The 22,646-nt window shown below is 38.5% G+C and overlaps 1 protein-coding gene across 4 annotated transcripts in view; it reads right to left on the bottom strand.

Annotated features, from left to right (window-relative positions):
- grid2 (glutamate receptor, ionotropic, delta 2) overlaps positions 1-22,646 on the bottom strand; it is a 548,235-nt gene that overhangs the window by 443,879 nt on the left and 81,710 nt on the right. For all 4 annotated transcript variants that reach the window (XR_014894671.1, XR_014894670.1, XM_085294681.1 and 1 more), the window contains exon 2: positions 4,359-4,514. Coding sequence is in view for 2 of the 4 variants with exons in the window: in XM_085294681.1 (XP_085150807.1) it covers positions 4,359-4,514 (156 nt within the window). In the remaining 2 variants the exon portion in view is untranslated. The remainder of the gene's footprint in view (positions 1-4,358; positions 4,515-22,646) is intronic.

Genomic DNA, 22,646 nt, shown 5'->3' with positions numbered 1-22,646 from the left:
GTGCCCACAAGTTTGGACAGACTGACCAACACACTGAGGGCTGGGCTCTGGGCTCTGAGGCCTGTAGGAGCCAGTACAAATGAAAGTAGGGAAAAAGAGAGAGCGACAGAGAGAGAGAAGCAAAATAGTTATTAATCAGTAATCATTAGATTCCAAATTTTAAAAGATCAATTTAATTTAGTCTTCAATGCAAAATGTGCACTATCAGCAACACTAAAGGACAAATAAAGACATGTATTGGAGGATTCAGAAGCATGCTGGTGGCTTAGTGTGCCCGGTCAAAGAGCAAGCATTCAAATGCAGTCTCCTGGAGCGCTGTCACATCTCTCTTCAGTCTTTATTTCACATGGTTCTAATATTCTAAATAAGACACTTGAGATTCAAGCTGAATATTTCACTGAAATAAATAAGGAAGAAACAATTGCAGAAACACGCACGTAGAGCCCAGCTAATGGAATGACTAAGGTTGGAACTTCAAAGAATTACAGCCTGAGTGCCAAACATCACTGTAGACCCTTATATCAAAGCAACAGCTTTAACAAGGCTCTTAGAGGTACACGAGTGCACATGCACTCATGCACATACAATGCATCCACACAAACTCCCCTGAGGGAATCTCTAAAATGGAGATACACTTACAGTTTGGCCACCATTGTTTGCTATGGGCATTAATCCTGCTGCCTGTTTTGAGTGAAATGCAAACAAGCCCACAGATGTATTCTCTGTTTTTCCCTTTTCTGTTTCACCAAAGCTAATATAATGTTTTATGTGTGTGTGCTCTTACTTAAGTGTGTGAATGGATGTTGATAATAGGGCTCTTTGTATTTGATTATCAGTTAATTAAATCATGGAAGGGATTCAAAGTCCTAACATGTAAACTGTCAGAACTTAGAAATCCATTCAGGGCTTTTTCCCCTTTCTTTTTTTAAATCTCTAAAGTCAATTTAAAAAAAACCTGCAAAGCAGTGAGAACAGTGATTCTGTTTTATTCACGTTTCTAACTTTGACCCCATTCTACCCTCCTCTTCACTTGTTTTCTTTAATCAATAAAAAAGGGATCCAATACTGAAAGAAGGAATACGAATTAATGCAAATCATCAGTAGTAATTTTGTCGTGCAATATTAAAAAGCTTTATGCATTTGATCACTCTGAATTCACTTTTAAATATGTAATTACTGCAATTTCTTGACTGCCCTTCTTCTGCTGGTAGAATAAAGGGTCATGGAGAAGGGCTGAACCTCATCCCAATTACAATGTATGTAAATTTAACAAAACTACAAATTAATCACAGTCAGCTGTGTGTACTCTAAGGTATATTTCAAATATAAATACGAATACAATGCATGCACAAGTATCAGACGAAGCAAATAAACTAAAAGGGCATAAACACGGGTGAAACATGGTTTACAACAAAATGTTTGTTTCTTTTCGTGCCTGCTCATTATTGTGCCTTGATCAAATCTCTGTTTATTCTAAGGCAGCCCGCCAGTCAAAAACGATCACAGGCACATGGATGCTTGTGTGACGATCAGTTTGTCTTTCCATTTCACTTCCATTTCATTGAGCCAAAATACGAGCTTCTCTGTGAAAAACTTGAACTCAGTATAATGGTTCCCAAATCATGGATACTAGCCCATATGTGCAGCAGTTGTATCTGCTCGTGATAGCCTGCTTGTTGGATTTTGTTAATTCCATGTTCTATAGAAAGAATTTTGTACTACACAGTAGACGTTTGTAAGAGTGAATCAACCATGACATTTCTAAAATCACATAATCCTTACATCCTGAGAGGAAGACAATAGATGAGAATTTATTTACATTGCACAGGCTTTTGGATGACTATTAGACAATTTAGACAAATGTCCTGATTAGCAATTCACACAGTGTAGTAGAAAAGAATGTGTGTGACACAGCCTGTTGTCAGATGACTCATTAGTCATGTAGGCAGTGCCAATACTTCTGCCTCATTTCTATATTTTGTATTTTGCAATATTTCTGAATTCAAATGCTTACACCAATAAAGTGAACATGTCATTCAAAGTTGCTTAGCTGAACTGAATGTCCACATCATTAAATTACATCCTGTAATTTTTCACAGCACTCTTCATTAAACAACAATGCCATCTGTTTAAAAAAGAATGATGATGACTTTAAGATTAATTTTTAAATAAAAATAATGAAAGTTTAAGGTAAATGTTTATAAAGAAAGCTGTTCTTGGGTTCTTTTGTTTCGTATCTCCAGCAGCCCCAGCTTAAAGTTAATGTATATGTTTATTTGTTCACATCTTGCATGATGTTATGGTGTGCTCACTGTGTATGTTTGTTCATGTATGCCCTGTGGCACTGTCAATTAATACACCCACACATTCTTTCTCTCTCTGCTTATTTTTAATGATGTTCTGGGTTATTTTAATTTATGTTGTGCTACAGAGCCCATTGGTGAGAACAAGGGTTGCTGCTAGGCGTTTAAGCATGTGATCAGCAGGTAAACCAACAAAAGAATCCCACACTGCTTGAATAATGTTAAGTTGCTGAGGTTAATTTGGAATACCTCAGCCTTTTCTCCCCGCTTCCCTTCCTTAAAAAGGGCTTCTTGACAGTTTCCCCTTGATTGAGACTATTTCTGATGAGGCTTCAGGATACAGGTCCTACAGTATGTCAGGTTTTGTTATTTCTTTAAAGTTATTATAATTTCTTAAAGATATGTCTATCAAATCCCATCTTTCGCCTGGTAAATAATTTTGCAGGTCTCCAGCTTCTCTCCATTTGTCCAGTTTCCTTAATTTTTTAAGGGTATCCAGCACACCGAAATGTGGCAAGTTTTGGGCTACAGTAATAGCTCTTTCGAAATCACCTTGTTAGTGCAAAAATACCATTTTATGCCTGTCAAACTATCTTGCTATCTCTTTTTTGCATTCTTCACAGATTGCACAAAAGAAAGGAGAAAAAAAGCAAAAACAACTACACAAATGATGGGTTTCTGTGACAGGCTGCTAGTAACATAGTGTCCAAAGTTACAATTTAAGACTGGTTCTTTGCTAAGTTGTCTGTTAAGTGTAGATACAAAACTGGTTCATCCCTTGGGAGAGATGTTTATGCTTGAATGATTCATAGATCAGTGTTTGGTGGCTTAACAAACAAACTAACAAACAAAATGAAGGCATTCCTCTGAGGATGTCCTTGGAAAGGCCACTCTGAAAAATTAAAAGAAAATCTGACTCTTTGGAAGGAAAACAAAGTAACAACTTTTGAAAAATGTATATGCACTGAAAACATGCTCAGATTTAATAATTTTGTAAATGTTTCTGTTCATATAAAAAGCACAAACGTCCAGTAGCCCTCACTGAATCCTGTTTCTTATTACTACCAGTGATAAGTCAACAAGTCAAACTAAGCTTAGTTATACGTGATTCTTTCATATTGAATTCCAATTAAAAATCAAGCCTGTTGGTTTGGCTTGTGAACCAGCAGCTATAATATTAAAATATAAATGCCCACATGGATGAAAAAAAGTTGTATAATTCAGAATGTCCACTGATTAAAAATATGAACATCCCAGAGTCAATTTCTTCTACAAACTAGATTTTAATTAATTAAACTGGCTGGAAACCCAAACAAAAAAGAGAGAGGGAAAAAACCTCATATCCTCAACTGATTGTGATGCAGGTCAACTCATAAAGGCCTGCCAGCAATGCAAAATAAAAATAAAATATTTTTAAAAGTTGGCCAACTTTTCAAATCTTTATTTTTTCCCACATGAATCAGTTCATGTTCTTAAGATAGAATAGGTCAGGAAAATGCTGAAATGACTGTGAAAGCACCGCATGCTTATGTGTTTCAGTTCTAAAATGATAACAAGACTAAGATTGTCTGTAGAAATACTGGAAATTTTACACATTTTAATTAAATCTGCATTGGATCAAATGGAAATTAATACATGTATTTAACTGTGTTACATAAACAATTCAGGATTATTTGAAAATCAAAAAAGGAGCTGGGGTATCAAAATAAACACAAATGATTCCTTTTTTTGTTTAAATCTATTTAAAGCAAACGTGTAACTTAGAATATGTGAAGCAAACACAGAATTACACCCATCCCTATATAAGGCCAATATAAGAAAAGCTATTTAAGAAAACCCAAAATGTTGATTCTGTTCATCTGGACGTAGCGTTTACAGTGGGAGAAAACTCTACGTCCAGATGAACAGAATCAACTTTTTGGGGATTTCCTTACCTGGATGACTGAGCATGCATCAACATATTTAAGAAAAACATATTTCAATTTGAAACAGATACATTCTATTAGTCCTGTTGGTGCAATGCATAAATGTTACAACACAGTATTATCTCCCTACCTTCTTGCACAGCCTGGAAAGGGTTGTTCCCATCAACGAACTCCACAGAGATGGTGATCTTCTCTGTCTCCAAAATCTCGTTGTTTAAATTGAGATCCGCCACAGCAAGGCGAAACACCTCATCATCTTTCCGTGCTGACTCATCAAAGATGGCACCTATTAGAAGAAGAAGGAAAGAAACAAAAAAGGCATTATCTTTTGGGTTATTTTTACAGAACTCTGAAGTATGTAATCTACAAAGGGAATTCTTCAAAGAAATGCCTCAAAATATAATTCCATCCAAGTGGATTTAGTGTTCACCCTACCTATAGAAAAGCCGCTGATGCCTTTTCCACCTGTGCTTGAGTTCCCCAATATATAACCACCTCACTACTACTCACTAAATAGCTAGTAATGTGTTTACAGGGAATCTCCTTCATTTACATTCTTTAAATGGCTAACTGCCTTGTAATGCTGGTATTGGAAACCAAAGGCAGCAAAATTTAACCAATTATATTACCCACATTCATGAAACCAGCTTCAAATAAGTCTAGAAATATAGACTTTAAGTATTTAGCCCCTGTTCTGGCATCCTGCATGAAAAAGAAGGGACTAATGGGCTTACATGAATGTTCATTCCGGTGTCAAAAACTACCTAGTGTAGGGCACTGACTCAGACAAAACAGTTGCCCCACAAGGGGAAATGGAAGAAGAACTGGTGTGTGTTAGTATCTGTAGTGGCAGATAAAGTTCCCACTAGTGAATACTAAATTAGTCATAAAAATAAATGTCAACCTGCAGTGCTGCTGAGACAGACAAATGAGGCAATGTGGGGTGTTGACTGGCTAGCAGAGATTCGGTCTATGCTTTGGTCTGTTACACACAATTAACCATATGTTTTTTTTTCTTATTTTACTTCTCTTTAGCCTCTCAATTCAACCCAGTTTATCCCCTGAATCCACTGGGCCACTAATTGTGTAAGCCAGCGCAGTGAAGCACTGCTAACCGCATTTCATTGACCAGAAAATAAGCCTCATACTGTATAGTGTGGATGTGTGTGCCTGTGCATGTGTGTAAGACACAGGTAGCAAAATCCATCAATAACCAAGAAGGCTGCTTTGGCTGAGGGCTGTTTTGTACCACATTTAGAAAACTATATCTGTAATTGGCTGTGCATAGCCTGATGTTAATACCACAAAGGTTGTGGACTAAATCCCAGAGAGCCCAAACTTCACCGTCTTTATTTTGCAGTACTTTGGATACATCATCCAGGAAATCATATACAGTATTACATTTTTACAATAAGATTAGTTGGTTCTTGTGCTTTAGAAATCCACTTGCCTCTTTAATTGTTTAAAAAAAAATCTCTTCCTTATGCTCTTTTTTAGGTTACTGGAATCTGTTAAACTGTCAATAATTTAATTGTCAATACATTTAATTAGAAAAAGATATGTGGCTAGCAAAATTTGTAAAACCCTAAATATAATCACATCTGCAACAGTTTAAACAACGTTTTGATTAAACTCAACTTCTGAAGGGCAATCCATTCCAGCACAGCCTTTATACGCACACCTCATTCAAAACCACATGCGGTTAGGAATGATATGTTAACTGCCTCTGCGTCAAAGGCCTCATTAAATATGTATCGTTCAATCACTTGATTCCTCAGCATTAGGCAACTGTAAATACCAGGCAACTGATTGAGTCTTGGTTGTTTTTATAATCATGCAGTATAGATGAGGTGAGACAAGCAGGCCTGGACAAAGCGATAAAGAATGAAGAACAAAGACATTAACTATTCCATTAGTGATAAATTTTGAATAAGGTCCCAATCAGTTTGAAGATGACACTGCTGGGAGAGGATTGGTACAGATTTTAAACTGGAACCATGACACTGTAAAGGTTATATGTCTAGAGGACAAAAGCACATCGAAATGTTTGACATTAGTAAGCTGATTTATGACTTTCTGTGTGTTTTCCTTTGTGGATAAAGTTTTGTAATATTTTTTTTGTCTTTTTTTTTTTTACAAACATGCAGAGGGAACAGTAAATGGCTCCTTTAATCTAGGTTTCTACAAGGATGTTTCCATAGTAACCTGCTCCCAGGCATATGTTAAAAGCTTTACTGCATCGTACACCACTCTCTTTGCATATGGTTTGTTTCCTTGTAAAGTGTGTATTTCCTTTATCACACCAGCAATGCATTTTGGGATCTAGTGACCACAATGGTAACAAAAGATATTGAAATGGAGAAGAAGACACCGTATTGTAGTATTTTTTCATGTCACTTTTCTTTCTTCTGTTATCACCTATATCATTTCTCTATCAAAGCTGCTACACCTGCACGGTGATATATTAGCTACGTGCATGTGACTGAAAATAACACTCTTTAATCGAGACCCAGTGTGCATGCAGAAAGGGAGATGAGAAAAAAATGTAGGTGATAATGAAAAAAAAAAGTCCTTGGTCTGTGAAGCAGATTTGAATCTTAATCCAAATGTGTTTTAAACATGCTTTTATGCCTTAAGGCTGTGGTTCTCAAGCTGTGGGTGGGGCCCCTTTCTGGGGCATGGAGTCACTGCAGGGGGGCATGAAAGTCCAAGGTAAATGTGAACAAAGAATCTGAATTAAGTCTGGAAAATAAACACACTACAATTCGCTGACTCTTTCTCATCTTTATTTCACTAAAGCTAAACTTGGCTCCTGTTGTTCCTAATGATTGAAGAGTAGCATGAACCTTTTGAGGCTTCTGAACTCAAACACTAATCAAACTATTTTGGAATCTCCCAAATATTACCATCTTTAATGTGTACATATTAAAAAAATAATTAACTTTTCACAAGAAGAAAGCACAAGACAAGAGATGAGAACAGACGATTGGTAAATGTCTGCTGTTCACTGTCAGCTATTTTGGAACAACAGCGTTACTGCATGCTGATTAGCAAACACAGACACGCACACACACACAGACATGCACACACACAAACAACACACAGGGCCCTGGCTCTTCCTCCCTTCCAGTAATGTGATTGTGAGTGCAAAGGCAGACGTCACAGCATAAATCAGCAAGCCAGGATATAAAAGTACTGAATCTTGCTTTACACGGATGCCTCAAGGGCAGTCACACACACACACACACACATACACACACATATACAGCGTGTGAGCAGAAGTACTAAATCATCAACATTTTTCCCCAACCATGCCTTCGACGTCAACAGCATTATCAGCAACAGTGGTCAATTTCTAGTGATGTAGGATTCAAAAACTTAAAGTGTTTTGGTCAGGAAGTATCGATCAAATTTAAGTGTTTAGTATTCATTTCCTAGTTTGTTTACATTGATAAAGAGGTAATAAATAACTTGTTTATCTACTTCCTGCTAAACAACCGACTGGGATGGATGAGTGATGCTAGAGGTAAAAAAAAAAAAAGAGGGGAATGTGTTGTCACACAAAGCCACAAATAAGTTAGAATAGTCTTTTCTTTTGCCCCAGCCAATATCTGCTGGAATCTCAGTAATGTTCGCTTTTACATATCCTCTCTTTTTATTCACTGTAAATATATGCAGTTAACAAACAAAGCAGCATCTACATGTTCTTATTTGGTCAATTTCTCCTTCTGATTTGAAAGTAACAAAATCTTGATTCACACACTCAATCATCATCATATATACTGTATATATATATACATATATATAGATATAGATATATGTGTGTGTGTGTGTGTGTGTTTGTGAAAGATCAAAGGATTTGATTGATTGGTAATTTATTTCAACATGTGAACAATATACAAGTACATTCAAAAAAGAAAATAAGAGAGAAAAAAAAAGGATGATCATTAGTCAGTATGTGGGCTTTAATGTCAGCTTTATTGCCATGATTGTGTAATCACACATGCATATTTATCTGCATAATTATCTGGTTTGCACAACAGAAGTTTATCTAGAGGTTAATTTTTTTTTATTTTTAGATTTTTAACAAGGCTAAGAGTCTACACCCACGCTAGCAGTTGCAGTCGTGTGATGCTGTGCTGTAGAGTGCAATGGAACCACTGCAATTTACTATGTAGGAATGATAACCTTTATAAACATTTAATGTGCTTAATTAGCACTATACAACATAAAATGCTGCTTATCAAAGAAAAATGGGTTTGCTTTTTGAAAAACAAAGGGATTACTGTTCATTCTGTGTAAAATCGGATATGTATAACTCACTGTGGTTTAGTGAGATGCTGTGTGCGAGAAACATAAACATTTGCAATATGTACACAAAGAGTTGAATTGAATTTTCTTTTTTTAAAGGAGAGATAAGCGTTGCCATTGTGCAACAGGAAAAGTCTCGGCTACCAGAGTCAATAATCGTCAACTGAGGAACAATACCTATGGACCAAAATTCACAGTATTCCAGGCAGTAGTGTGACTGTGACATAATAATAATTGGTGGAGGGACTCACTACAGGGAGTGCGGAATTATTAGGCAAATGAGTATTTTGTCCACATCATCCTCTTCATGCATGTTGTCTTACTCCAAGCTGTATAGGCTCGAAAGCCTACTACCAATTAAGCATATTAGGTGATGTGCATCTCTGTAATGAGAAGGGGTGTGGTCTAATGACATCAACACCCTATATCAGGTGTGCATAATTATTAGGCAACATCCTTTCCTTTGGCAAAATGGGTCAAAAGAAGGACTTGACAGGCTCAGAAAAGTCAAAAATACTGAGATATCTTGCAGAGGGATGCAGCAGTCTCAAAATTGCAAAGCTTCTGAAGCGTGATCATCGAACAATCAAGCGTTTCATTCAAAATAGTCAACAGGGTCGCAAGAAGCGTGTGGAAAAACCAAGGCGCAAAATAACTGCCCATGAACTGAGAAAAGTCAAGCGTGCAGCTGCCAAGATGCCACTTGCCACCAGTTTAGCCATATTTCAGAGCTGCAACATCACTGGAGAGCCCAAAAGCACACAAGGTATGCAATACTCAGAGACATGGCCAAGGTAAGAAAGGCTGAAAGACGACCACCACTGAACAAGACACACAAGCTGAAACGTCAAGACTGGGCCAAGAAATATCTCAAGACTGGTTTTTCTAAGGTTTTATGGACTGATGAAATGAGAGTGAGTCTTGATGGGCCAGATGGATGGGCCCGTGGCTGGATTGGTAAAGGGCAGAGAGCTCCAGTCCGACTCAGACGCCAGCAAGGTGGAGGTGGAGTACTGGTTTGGGCTGGTATCATCAAAGATGAGCTTGTGGGGCCTTTTCGGGTTGAGGATGGAGTCAAGCTCAACTCCCAGTCCTACTGCCAGTTTCTGGAAGACACCTTCTTCAAGCAGTGGTACAGGAAGAAGTCTGCATCCATCCAAGAAAAACCTGATTTTCATGCAGGACAATGCTCCATCACACGCGTCCACGTACTCCACAGCGTGGCTGGCAAGAAAGGGTATAAAAGAAGAAAAACTAATGACATGGCCTCCTTGTTCACCTGATCTGAACCCCATTGAGAACCTGTGGTCCATCATCAAATGTGAGATTTACAAGGAGGGAAAACAGTACACCTCTCTGAACAGTGTCTGGGAGGCTGTGGTTGCTGCTGCACGCAATGTTGATGGTGAACAGATCAAAACACTGACAGAATCCATGGATGGCAGGCTTTTGAGTGTCCTTGCAAAGAAAGGTGGCTATATTGGTCGCTGATTTGTTTTTGTTTTGTTTTTGAATGTCAGAAATGTATATTTGTGAATGTGGAGATGTTATATTGGTTTCACTGGTAAAAATAAATAATTGAAATGGGTATATATTTGTTTTTTGTTAAGTTGCCTAATAATTATGCACAGTAATAGTCACCTGCACACACAGATATCCCCCTAAAATAGCTAAAACTAAAAACAAACTAAAAACTACTTCCAAAAACATTCAGCTTTGATATTAATGAGTTTTTTGGGTTCATTGAGAACATGGTTGTTGTTCAATAATAAAATTATTCCTCAAAAATACAACTTCCCTAATAATTCTGCACTCCCTGTATGCTGCTTTGGAAAATCCATTCCCACCTCACTTAGTTTTTACACCTGCCTTCTGGCCTTTTACGCTCATCCATTCAAGCTTTTTACTACTGTAAAGCTCCCCCTTGTTCTTTTCTCTCCCTATCACCATATGCCTCTATCTGATTCTCTTCTTTTCTTAAGGACGACTCGAAACGGGGCACTGAAGAAATATCTGAAATATCATTCCTTTGTCTCTCGAACAAACACACACCTGTTGTTGAAACTGCAGCTGATGACAGTAATGTGACAGGAACCCTGACAAGGATAATGTGTAGGAATACACACACACACACACACACACACACAAACACACGTCACAGCATAAATCACATGATGTATTACTGATTTGTGACAAGGCTAGACTTAAGTGTTTCCGGCTCAATGTGATGATGAAAGCAAGGTAGCGGCAGTGCTGAGTGATGATGGCGATGAACGGCAGAGGTTATGGTCCTACAGTGTCAAATGCCCTAAATTACACTCGCACACAAACACACGTGTGCGAAACACACAAACACACTGTTATTTACAGCAATGATGTGAGAGCTGAAAGGGAGTATAGAATTAATGTGTAAGTGTGTGTAGGTGTGTGTGTGTGTGTGTGTGTGTGTGTGTGTGTGTGTAAGAAAGGAAAGGGAGGAGGACAAAGAATTAATGGTCACTGGTGACCAGAGCAGGCCAGTGGAGTATGACAGGAACAGATATAAAAACAGCTCTAATATTTATCATATGACCTCACACCAGAATATACTCACATACACAATTCTCATGTAGTTTTGCTAGATACAGGGTCTATTGTGTTCAAGTATTCCCAGAAACATGGTTACTTCGTTATCAGGGTTGTGCATCTGCAGTAGGTTACTCTGACCATATCTAGCATGTGTGCACAATTAAATGAAATATGGAAGCAAACTGTGTGCGTGCTTGACTATATGTCAGAGGGATGCCTCTGACTGCCGTCTATCCCCTTGTGCATTCATGGACAAATCTCCCAGGTAACCTGATTTGTGCAAGAAAAATCTTTCGTTCTCCTACTTTTTTCATCTCTCCTCCCTGCTTCCCTCCTCCTTCACTTCTTTCATTATAGGCACGTAAATTAATTTGCTCCATCGTTAAGGAGGCGAGCAGCCAGCAGAATTTGTAGTTCAGCAGCACGCCAGTTCTTTGTCAAACTGTCACACAAAGCTGTGCCAAGGTCGCCCCTTTCTTTGCCACGTCTCTGTCAATGTCTTACCTTTTTCCCTTCTAATCTAGACAGACCTTTGCCTTACTGCTTCCTTTGTAGAGACCTACTGTTGATACCCAAGGCTTTGCTTCCTCCCACACATATGAATATACTTTTAGTAGGTGAAACATTTGTTGTGTGTCTTCATTCATTAAGCATTAGGTGAAATAACTAGCTCATCTGAGATACATTTAAATTCGTATCCCTTTGTGTGCAACCGGGGACAGAAAACTGACGGCAACATTTGTTTTGTGTTTCTCTTTAAGTCAGCTCTGGACTGTTTTTTGGCAAGGTCCAGCTGATTTCCAAACAACAGCTGACTCAGCTCCTGTCTGGCCAGCATTGTCAGGGATCTGGAAACAGTAGAGTAGGTGGCTGTGAGCCAGTTATGAAAATATACTGAAGCCCAAGCCAAGTTATAAGTAAATGATAATTAGAGTGATAGCAATGTACCACTTGAATGACCTAAGGTGTATCTTCAGTGTACCTGTGTATACCCTTGACAGCTACTGTGAAATTATAGCTCTGTTTGATAAAGTGTCTATCTTCTCCTTCTTATCTATCATATCAGCATGTAGACAAAACTTGCACTGATCCATTTCTTGTATTAATTGTGACCTGAGTGAGAAATTACTCTAGCCCCAATCACAGAGGCCATCTGGCAACCACTGGTCACAAGGGAAAATGTGTATTCCTCAACCAGTTGGCGAGTGGTTACTAGAGGGTGATGTTAGGCAGAATGAAATTGATAAAGTTTCTAAAGTTCCAATCACACAGATCTATACGTGTACAGTGCTGCACGTACAAACTCAAATAGATTGCTTTAGTTGCTAGCAGACTGCCTGCAGTTCGTATGAAAGATTTGAAAAGTAAGACAAGCTGTAAAACGGAGAACATTCAAACTAAAAGTTATGGCTTTCCCAAACATGTTGGCTACAGTGGTGAGGCACCAGTCAGTGTTTTCTAGACACTGTCAGACACGGAGAAGCTGCATTCAGCTTTTATGCTCCATATATCTGGAACAAACTCACAGAAAGCCTCAGATCAGCTGAAACACTCAGTTTATTTAAATCCAGGTTGAAGACTCACCTGTTCTCAGCTGCATTTGAATACAACACCAAATCCACACTTTTAAGCTTAAATTTCAAAACTTACATTTTAACTACTGATTTTATCTACTGTTTTTTTTAATCAATTTTAAATCATGCTTTTTATTTGTTTTTGTTTTTTAATGTCTCTGTAAAGCACTTTGAATCACCTTGTTGTTGAATTGTGCTATATAAATAAACTTGTCTTGCCTTCTATGCCAACTACAATGACTGCCACGATCATAAAAACGTTTTGGTGCAGCACACATTTTGCTACTGATTTCACCTAGCAACTTGCAAACATCTCCAGCAACCACGTGAGTGCACCTCCTCACAGACAAATGTATGGAGTAGGATACAGAATAGGCAAAATAATATTGAACAAATAACAACATGCTATGTTACTGTAAGCACAATAAAAGCTTCCATAATGAGAGTGAGAGGGACAAGTGTTGTCATAGGGGCTTGTCAAAACTTTTATAGACATAAAAGAAACACTGTTTGCCTCACAGCATGAGTTACGTCCAAACTGCTGTTACCTACCATGGTATGTTAGCTCTCCCTCTAGCAACTGGTGTATAGTTACTGGCATAGTAAGCATAAAATACTCATGGCCAATCCAGCTTTTTGAGCCAAAACCAGACTGATAATCGATCCAAATATTGGATTATTGCCTTCCTACTTCCTGATTTGGAGCTTTACCTGTTGAAGAGTTTCCCTTTCTTTGTCAACTATCCTAACTTGCTCATTTCCTCTCCACCTCACCATCTCTCACATACTTTTCCTTAGGTCTGTCTGTTTTCAACATTCTTTTAGCCAATTTCCCTAATTCTCTTTCTCTTTGTTCTTTGTCCTCTGCCTTTCTATCATGCTTCGTCATGCCTACATTCCCTTCCAAGCTGTTTTCCATTTTGTACTCCTTATTTAGCTCAACCTTCCTCCATTTTTGTTGCTCTCTACCCCATGTTTCCTTGCTTGCTTCCCTCCTCATATTTCCCTAACTATCTCCTCTCTCTGCTGTCGTTATCACTCTTGCCCCCCCCCCCCCCCCCCCACGCCCTTTCTTATTTCAATGTGATGCAGTGTGTGACATCTAATCCAAGTAAATCTGGCCTGGCATGAAAAGACTCGATGTACTTAAAAATGTGTATATGTTTGTGCGTAGCAGGCAGACAGAGGCTTTCTTATTACTGAATCAATAATTCAGATGTTTCCTGCATCATTTAAAACAAATCACATATTCTATTTTTCCAACAAGGGCTGTCAAACTTGGCCAAAAATAACTTTCGGTATTTCCTTTAAAACAAAGCAAAGCAAAACAACACAAAATCCTAGTGTACTTATCTCTGCTGTTCCTACTTCGCCAAACAGTATGCAGTATTGCAGGTGATTATGTTTCCTAGAATCAAGAGGCCTTGTTTTCAAATACAACAGAAAACTCTGAAAGATATGTCCTCTATTGAGAAAGGCACGATTCTCTCTTTACTTTCTTTTGCAGCATTGTCATAATGAAGCAAAAGCCTTTCAGGCACATTTGAATGGTGGTAATATCCAACAACCAAAGGTTAAGTACCAAACAGCAATTCATTCACACTATATTAAAAATCAAACTCAACTTGAATATAACAAGCAAACCTTGACCATCAGCATATGAAAACATTAACCCTTTAACAATCAAATTAATAAAACTTACACAAAGCTGGCTTGTTTTTTGTGGAAGACTTTTTTCAGTATTTGATGAATTACAAACAACAACAAAAATGAACAAACAAAAATGAAGGAAATGTGTTTAAAAGGAAAGTGTAAGAGAGACTGTAAGGGACTTGAAAGAAATGGTAATAAAAACAGGTATCAAAAAACATCTGAATTTAACGTTCATATCTGCTTTTAACGCACGAAGCCGTTCTACTTGAGCACCTTGAGTCTTTAAAGCTCACCCTCCTGATTAATGCCGAACATTTGGGAGGATTTTGCCTGAAGCGCTGGTAAGAGGCTCCAGATTTGTACACATCATAAATGTCATATTATATTTCAAGGAAGGATGGATTTATACAATCCGCCCTCTCTTGCCCTCCTTCTCCAGCAAACTGCATGTCTTCAGCATCTTCTGACATTTATATTCCTGCCGTAGTCTTCTTCAACCTCACGCTATCAAACTCTATCCTTGTCCCAATTCCCTATAGTTACAATTTCAAAACTTCTAAACTCTCCACCCCTTTGTCTCTTTTTTCTCTCCAGCATTTTCCTCTACTTCACTTCACTCCTTCACATTTCTCTCTAATTCACATAGCCTCTCTGCTTCTCCTTCTTTTCACCCAGCCTAATCTTTATCCCTCCATCACATACTTGTCATCTATGTCATCTAACATACATGATTTTTTTTCCCTGTCATCACCTGCCATCCTCTGGCCCTTCTCTCGTCACTTATCTTTCTCTTCTTCCTCTCACATCCCCCGTCTTGTCCATTTTGTCATCTTCCCCGCTTGTTTTTCCTCACAACCTCATGTCCTCTCTTTGTCCTCTACAGATTTTTGAGCTCTGTTTATCATTACACAAGCACTTCAATAATAAGTAGTTCTCTTTTCCTGTCCTTGGTTATGCTGCCACAACGTTTCTCTTCTGCTTAAGCACTTAAATACTAGTTGGGCTACACGAATGCACGCAAGAATAGGAACATGAATGTTTTCAGTGAAAGAAAGCACTCGTTCTAAAAGCAGCACTAATATAAATGAAAACAAAAAACAAACTCCAAAGCAGAACTGTCATGATCTCAGATTTGTCTTTGTGTTTTTTGAGGTTTATTTCCAGCTTGTGTGTTAGGTGTTCTTAGTTTGGTTTCTGTTGTTTCTGTTGTTTCTTTGGGAGCCTTTACTCTTGTTATAATTTAGTCCTAGTTATAGAATTTAATTTGTTTCCTCAGTGTTTCCTGTCTTATTCTCATTTGTCTCCTAGGTTAAGTTTATGCAAGTGTTTTTATTTCCCTGTTTGTTTTTTACTTTCTGTTGTATTTTGGTAGCCATTTGTTTCTAGTGCCTCGTGTTTAGCTTCGCTTTCCCTTCTGTGTTGTTGTCAATCTACCTTTGTTATCCTCCTGTGTCTATTTCCCTGATTATCCTTTTGTCTATAAATTGTGCTGTCTTCCCTCAGTCCTCATCTCAGTGTGTATTATCCATGCTGTGTTTCACCAGTCAGTTTTGAATTCTGTTCATTGTCCTGGTGAAATTCATATTGTGAAGTTTCCATCAGCTGAAATATAGGTTTTGCTTTTGTTTTTCAGTCCATTTTTTGTGTCTGGATTTGGGTTCAAGTTCAAGTTAATTGTCAAGTCTATTCATCTGTCTCCATTTCCCTGTTTAGTTACTGTCTTCTCGTTCTATTTTCATTTGTCTCTAGTGTCTTGTGTGTAGTTTTACTTCTACTCCATTTTCATTGTATTTTACTATCTCCACCTGCATCTTATTACCCTCCTGTGTCTAACTCTCTGACTGCCATTTCACATACAGATAGTGCTATTTTGCCTTCATGTTTATCTTAGGGTCTTCAATCATTGCTGTGGTTCAGTTTTGAATTTTCTTCACTGTCCTGGTGAACTTTATATTATCAAGTTTCCATCAGCTGAAATAAAGGTTTGTCTTTTGTTTGTCAGTGAATCTTTTGTGTCTCCATTTGGGTCCTCAATCCTGCAATTCACGAGGATATCATCAAGTAGATCTGTAATCATTTCCTAAATCCACATTTTAGTTTATACCTCAAGTCATTGAAATGGATGAACAAGAAAAAAAAGAGTATACAACAGATGTGATCGCTTGATTATGATTACATCATAAAGGAAAACCGTACTTCATTATGCTGACCTATTTGTAATTAATGCTTAAAATAAACGTTCTAAGAACATGTGTTAATGAATGATTAACTGCTCCGTGTGGCTAACTAGCATAACAGAATGAAAACATGGCTTATTAGCATATCATTACTTACTGCAAGTTACTTATTTCTCATTCAGCCCATCATACACAAGCCGCTGAAAAGATCCAGTTAGCTACAGCAACAACCATTCCCCACATTTCTCTTCCACAGCTATTGTGTAATAGCCGTGGACTCCCTGCTTTCATTCATGTACTGAGTTGGGGCACGTACTTTTTATAACCGCTATATGCCTTTCTTTGTAAGATAATGACAGACCGATGTAGATGGTTCAGCAGGGGGATAATCACAACACAGAACAGTAACATGAGACTACATTTGTAGTCCAAAATTAGGTTGGATTTTAGAGCCGCAATGGTAGTATCAGGTGTATATTTGCTTCATAAATGAGTGACTGTTTTTTCTTTTTCATTTACTTTGTCTTACTATATTGTTCTTCATTACTGCCACTCTATCTGCCCACACACAGCATGGAGCAGAGTTAGTACCACTTTTGTTTTCCTCATTTTCACTCCATCATTCTTTTTTCTGTCTCGCTGCCTATCCTTTTATCTCTCTCTCTCTCTCTGATGAAATACATTTTCTCTCCTCCACCCATCACTATCCCTCTGTCATGCTCTCTCTCCACCACCTATCTCTCGAGCCCTCATTCCCTCAAGGCCTCTTCTCAGTACACTACCACCCCCACGGAATACATTCTGTTGCAAACCTGCACTCAGCTTGCTCATATTCACTACTAATATTCACACTCATGCAAATGCACACACACACATATATGCTCAACAGTGAGCTGTGAGTCCGTTAAAAAGTCATAAAGAGCATAATAAAGCTCCTCTATCTACAAACCTATTAGCAATGGGCAATCCTCGCGGTTGCACAAGCATGCTAGAAACAAAAACACTGACATATTTGGACACGTGCACACACATGCTCTTCATACATGCAAAAATTAACCTGCCAGCCTGCGTTTCCGTGTAGGTTTAAGTGGTTATAATCAACTCCTAATGAATCCTGATGTTAGATATTCATTACAGCGATAACACGTCAGTGTTTGTAGCTACATGATGGATGTTTGCCAAAGCGGTGGCGTCGTTGTGAACAAGCAGAATCTTGATGCACTTCTCATTCATCAACTAAGAAATTCCTTCTGCGTTTTTGAGGTTTGGAAATTCAGCAAAGATTAAAGTTAGAGAAAGAATGTAGTACAAATCCCCTGCTTTGGGAATTCTATCTGGGATCTTATTGAAATATTCTGTACCTTTCTTGAAAATTTAAGAAAACTTAAAATGACACATAGAAAACTCACAGAAACATCTAATACATTTTCCAGAACAATAACTCACTAATATGACCATAAAAGCAACATTAGAATTTTTTTAAACGCACGTTCACAGTATTTATGCAACCAGAACAATGTAATATTTCACTTGGGAAATAGTTTCCTTATTGTAAGTTAAAGAAAGGCAGGGGGTCAGTGGTACAGCCATCTGATAATGTTATGGTCCATTAAAGTGACATTCTCTGCTTCAGCTGTAATTCACATTTATATGACTACAATATCCAAATAATTAACTTAAAAGCCATTATAAAAGAAGAACAGAGTTTGTAAAGCATATTTAATTAAAGCTGCAAGCAGCGTTATGAGGGCCCTCGCACCCCCGGCACGTCGAGCCACTGCCAACACCTCAAACCGGCACGTCCGATGTGATGTCACATTGATGGATTTCATGCTTTTAATCACCAGCTAACATTTCATCTTATTCAACCAGGATTATAGTCATGCCACTAGGTGGCGCTCTAACCATTATTGACAAATAGCATAACAAACATTTCCAAGCTCGAGTCTCATCACACCTGCGACCTTTGGGAGAGATTGGACATTGTGTTTTTTAGTGACAGCAGATTACTGCTTTTTGGCGAGTGATTCAAACTCTAAGTGCCGCCATGACCACCCCGTTTCCCTGACCAGAAAAAGCTTCGCAATTTAACATCACAAAGGTCTTTAGATTCTACACACTGAAGAATGCTTCAATATGATGAAATCCCTTGGAGGAGTTCGTCAAAGTATGAGGCCTGAAAAGGGGGGAAAATGTCATCAAAATTACACATTAATTTTAAAATGGCTGACTTCCTGTTGGATTTGGGATATTGCTCCAAGAGACTTTTTTGTACATCTTGATATCTTACACAAGCTTACCAAGTGTCAGACTCATAGATGAAACACAGAGCAGAGGCTGATGTTTTGAAATATTGTAGGGGGCGCTGTGGAGCCATTTTGCGCTATTCAAGGAAAATGGTTACATAACAACAATGCCTTCATCCATTTGGAGGTGTGTGCCAAATTTCAAGCCTCTATAAACTTTCCAAGCCCCTCAAAAGCCACTTCATCTTTCATGATGAACCGCGTTGCCACCAGGGTGCGCCGTTCAGTTTAAAGTCACAATTTTTGCACTGAAGCATCACGAGGGACTGATGGTGATATTCACCGCTTTTGAGGTGGCCACGATCAACCTGTGAAAATCAGTACAACAAAGTTAAAGCCATGACATTTCCTGTTGCCACTAGGTGGCGCTGTCCGTATTTCCGACAATGGGCACATCAATCTGTTCAGGGCGGGTCTGACATCATGCCTGTAAAGTCTGGTACTGATCAGACTGGATTTCATTGAGTTATACTAATTTGTTTCTTCATGGCGTGACATCAAAGTTCGCCATGCTGCTGGGGTCACACCCTTTCGCGAAAACTCACAGTTTTCACTGTAACCCAAGACCAACTCCTTAAGGCTTTCCTGGAGAAATTTGAGGCTGCAGATGTCACCCATCACTATACTGTACCCCAAAGTGTAAAATATGACATTTCCTGTTCCCACTAGGTGGCGCTGTCCTTGATGTCAAATATGGCAGTTGAAATATGTTCAGGGGTGGAGCCTTATCATATGTGTTCACTTTGGTCAAGGTCAGAAAATGTATGACAAAATGAGAGGCAATAAGATTTTCATGGCGAGTCTTCGAAATTCGCCATGGCGCCACGGCCTCATAGTATTGTGAAAACTCAAAAGCTCCGCAATTTAACATGGCACAAGGGTGTAGTTGACATTGTCCAAATTTGAAGTTTATAGGACCAAATCCCAAGGAGGAGTTCGTTAAAGTACAAGGCATGGAAACGGTAAAATCAGAGCCAAAATGTCACCTTCAATCCAAAATGGCGGACTTCCTGTTGGGTTTGCGTCAATGGGCCCACAGACTTTTTTGTTCGTCTTGGCATGATACACATGTGTGCCAAATTTCATACATGTAGCTCAAACCGCGTGGTCGTAGGGCTGCATTTAACAAGGCATAGGTGGCGCTCTAGAGCCATTTCCCAGTGCTCATATGTAAAACCATTAAAATACAAAATTTTTCACCAAACCTGGCATGTGTGCAAAATTTCATGAGTTTTTGAGCATGTTTAGGCCCTCAAAAAGGCCCTTGTTTGGGGTGAATAATAATAATAAGAAACGGAGCAGATACAATAGGGCCTTCGCACTCTCGGTGCTCGGGCCCTAAATATAAAATGCATTTCTAGGATCACTTTTGTGGGATCCATATTTGATTAGAATTAATGAAAAGGCCTGGTTTCCATGATAAAAAACTGAGTGAGCAAGATTCAAGGAATTTTGAAGCTGAGTACATAAGCCCTTGACATTTTTTCAGGCAGTCAAGTAATAAAGTTTGCTGTCAAAAGCCGTGTGCAGAGATCAAGGCGTAAATGGCTTGAAAAACCCCTTATGAAGGTTTAAAAAAAAAAAAAAAAAACCTAAACCAACACAAAATCTAACCTGAAGACAAATGTTTTACAAGTTTTTACAATTTAAAAGATGTTTCTTGAAACCTTTCAGCCATTTCTCAAAACTATCAAAATATAAAAGAAAAAACTGTTTTCAGTTTTCATTCACAAAACCTGAGTGAATGAGTAACAACCAACAACTGCATCAAAACAGTTTCCAATGCTCAAGAGAAAATAATTTTCAGATCACTCACAAAGTAACTCAAAAAAATGTTCAGCACTTTCACCCTCATGTGGTCATCATACAGTTTACAAAATAAATCTACATGGCACATTTACTATTAGAAGAAATGAGACGTTGTTTTTGTTATAAAAGATGTAATTCCATTAAGCAAGGTATGGTCTACCACACAATTTCATCTTACATTACTGTTCATGGTCTTGTTCTTGTCCTCCTTTTCGCCCACCGTCTCTTACAGTACACTCATTATTCCTACTCTGCTTCTCAAGATTGTGTCTATAGACCGTTGCAATCATTAACCTTGTGCTTGCAGCTTCTGCAAACGTAACTGTGAAACTAGAAAGTGCATAGCTAAAATGTGTTTAGAGCTTTGCAAAAAAGTTGCGAAAGGTATCTGCAAAGGTCTTGATGCATGCTCAAAGTAAGGAATTCCCAAAAAAGTTGTTTATGTTCATCTGGACATCATCTGGAAACACTACGTTCAGATAAATAGAATCAACTTTTTGAGTATCTGCAACGTTAAGTCATTTTACCTTATTGAGTAAAATGACTCAATAAGGCCTCAGTCACACAGGCCTAGGAAGCTAATTAATGATCCCTTGGCAAATATCGGACACTAGGGAAAAGTGTATATCCCACAACTGTTTGGTGAATAGTTTCTTTGCCATTGTTTTGGTAACTAGCAGGTTGTCACAGTAGTTTGTAAGATACATGCCATATTCCCTGCAAACAACAAGAGACTACTTTTATTACCCAAGTGGTTGTGAACCCTCGGTGGGGTGAGGCACAGTCTTTACTTTGAAGGTGAATGTTCTCAGGTTATGGTACTACCACTCAAACAAATAGTTTGCAGACAAGTTGCTGTCTTCATCCAAAATACAAGCAAATGCAGCAAACACAAAGAGGGTTTTGGTCCAGCACCCTGCTTACAGTCGATTTCACCTAGCATTAGCCAGTAACCTCCAGCAACAGGTCTTAAGGTCTTGTGGCTGAGGTCTAAAACTATTCAGTACAAAATGTAGTGAAAGACGCTGATCATTAGAAATCACACTTTGAAGTAGTAGTGTGGACCTTCCAGTCAGAAAAAAACAAAAAGAAAAATAATAGCACGATGTTTAGTTGACCTGCCTTAGTCGCAGTGCAAAGGCATGTGAAAGATGAATGATGCCAAGTGGATGAGTCTGGCTTTGTTCTGACAGTGGTCATTTACTGCTGCTTCTCAGGTTATCGTATATGCATGCAGACACTTAAATCAGGTCGCAAGCCAAAGAGCCAGCCAGAGGAGTTCATTTAAAAGCCAGCACGTCAGCAGAAGCTTGCCATACACACACACACACACACGCACACACACACGCACACACACACACAGACATAGCTCCAAGTGACTGTTGTTTTATTCATTAGTGCAGTAAGGTAGGTGGCCAGGTAGCCCTTAGTTTCCAACACCCCCTGAGTGGTGTACAGGAGGTGTAGGTGGCAAGATCTACGTCTGTGTGTGTCAGCAATACATTTACAGTCCCCCCCTTGTAAAGAAATATAAATGAAGTTCTATGTGGTATCCAAATGGTAAGGTGTTCGATCTGATCATCATTTTATCTCTGTGAAAGTAATTTCCTTTATCTATAGCCAAAGTGTTTCAGTGGTGGCTGGTGGAAGACAGAAAAGCGGGAAACACTCATAAACCATATATATGAATGCAACCAGTGAGAAAACACATTACTTCTTCAGCCATTTACAATTTGCAAGGAAACAGTGACACATTACAATGTATTTGACATTTTAGGGCTTTGACATTTTCACAAGAGAAAACACTTGTAGATTACTTAAGGGGTGACCATGAATTAAGTCTTTAGTTACTAAAGATAACAGAAAGACACTACAAGGATGTTATATTTAAAAAAAAAACTCCTTTCTTTACTTTTCCCTGAAATGTAATTAGAGATGTAAGTAGGCATGTAATTAGAGATCATCTTGCAACAGGATGCAGCAGCAAAGGCTTTCACCATGTTGACATTTCAAACAACCT

This window comes from Mchenga conophoros, linkage group LG12 (assembly GCF_057382185.1).
Source record: "Mchenga conophoros isolate Kocher_MC1m ecotype Shallow Benthic linkage group LG12, M_conophoros_male_GT1.1, whole genome shotgun sequence".
In the NCBI taxonomy this organism is placed as follows: Eukaryota; Metazoa; Chordata; class Actinopteri; order Cichliformes; family Cichlidae; genus Mchenga; species Mchenga conophoros.
The sequence above is the reverse complement of the archived record's forward strand: the minus strand, read 5'-3'. Positions and strand labels throughout refer to the sequence as shown.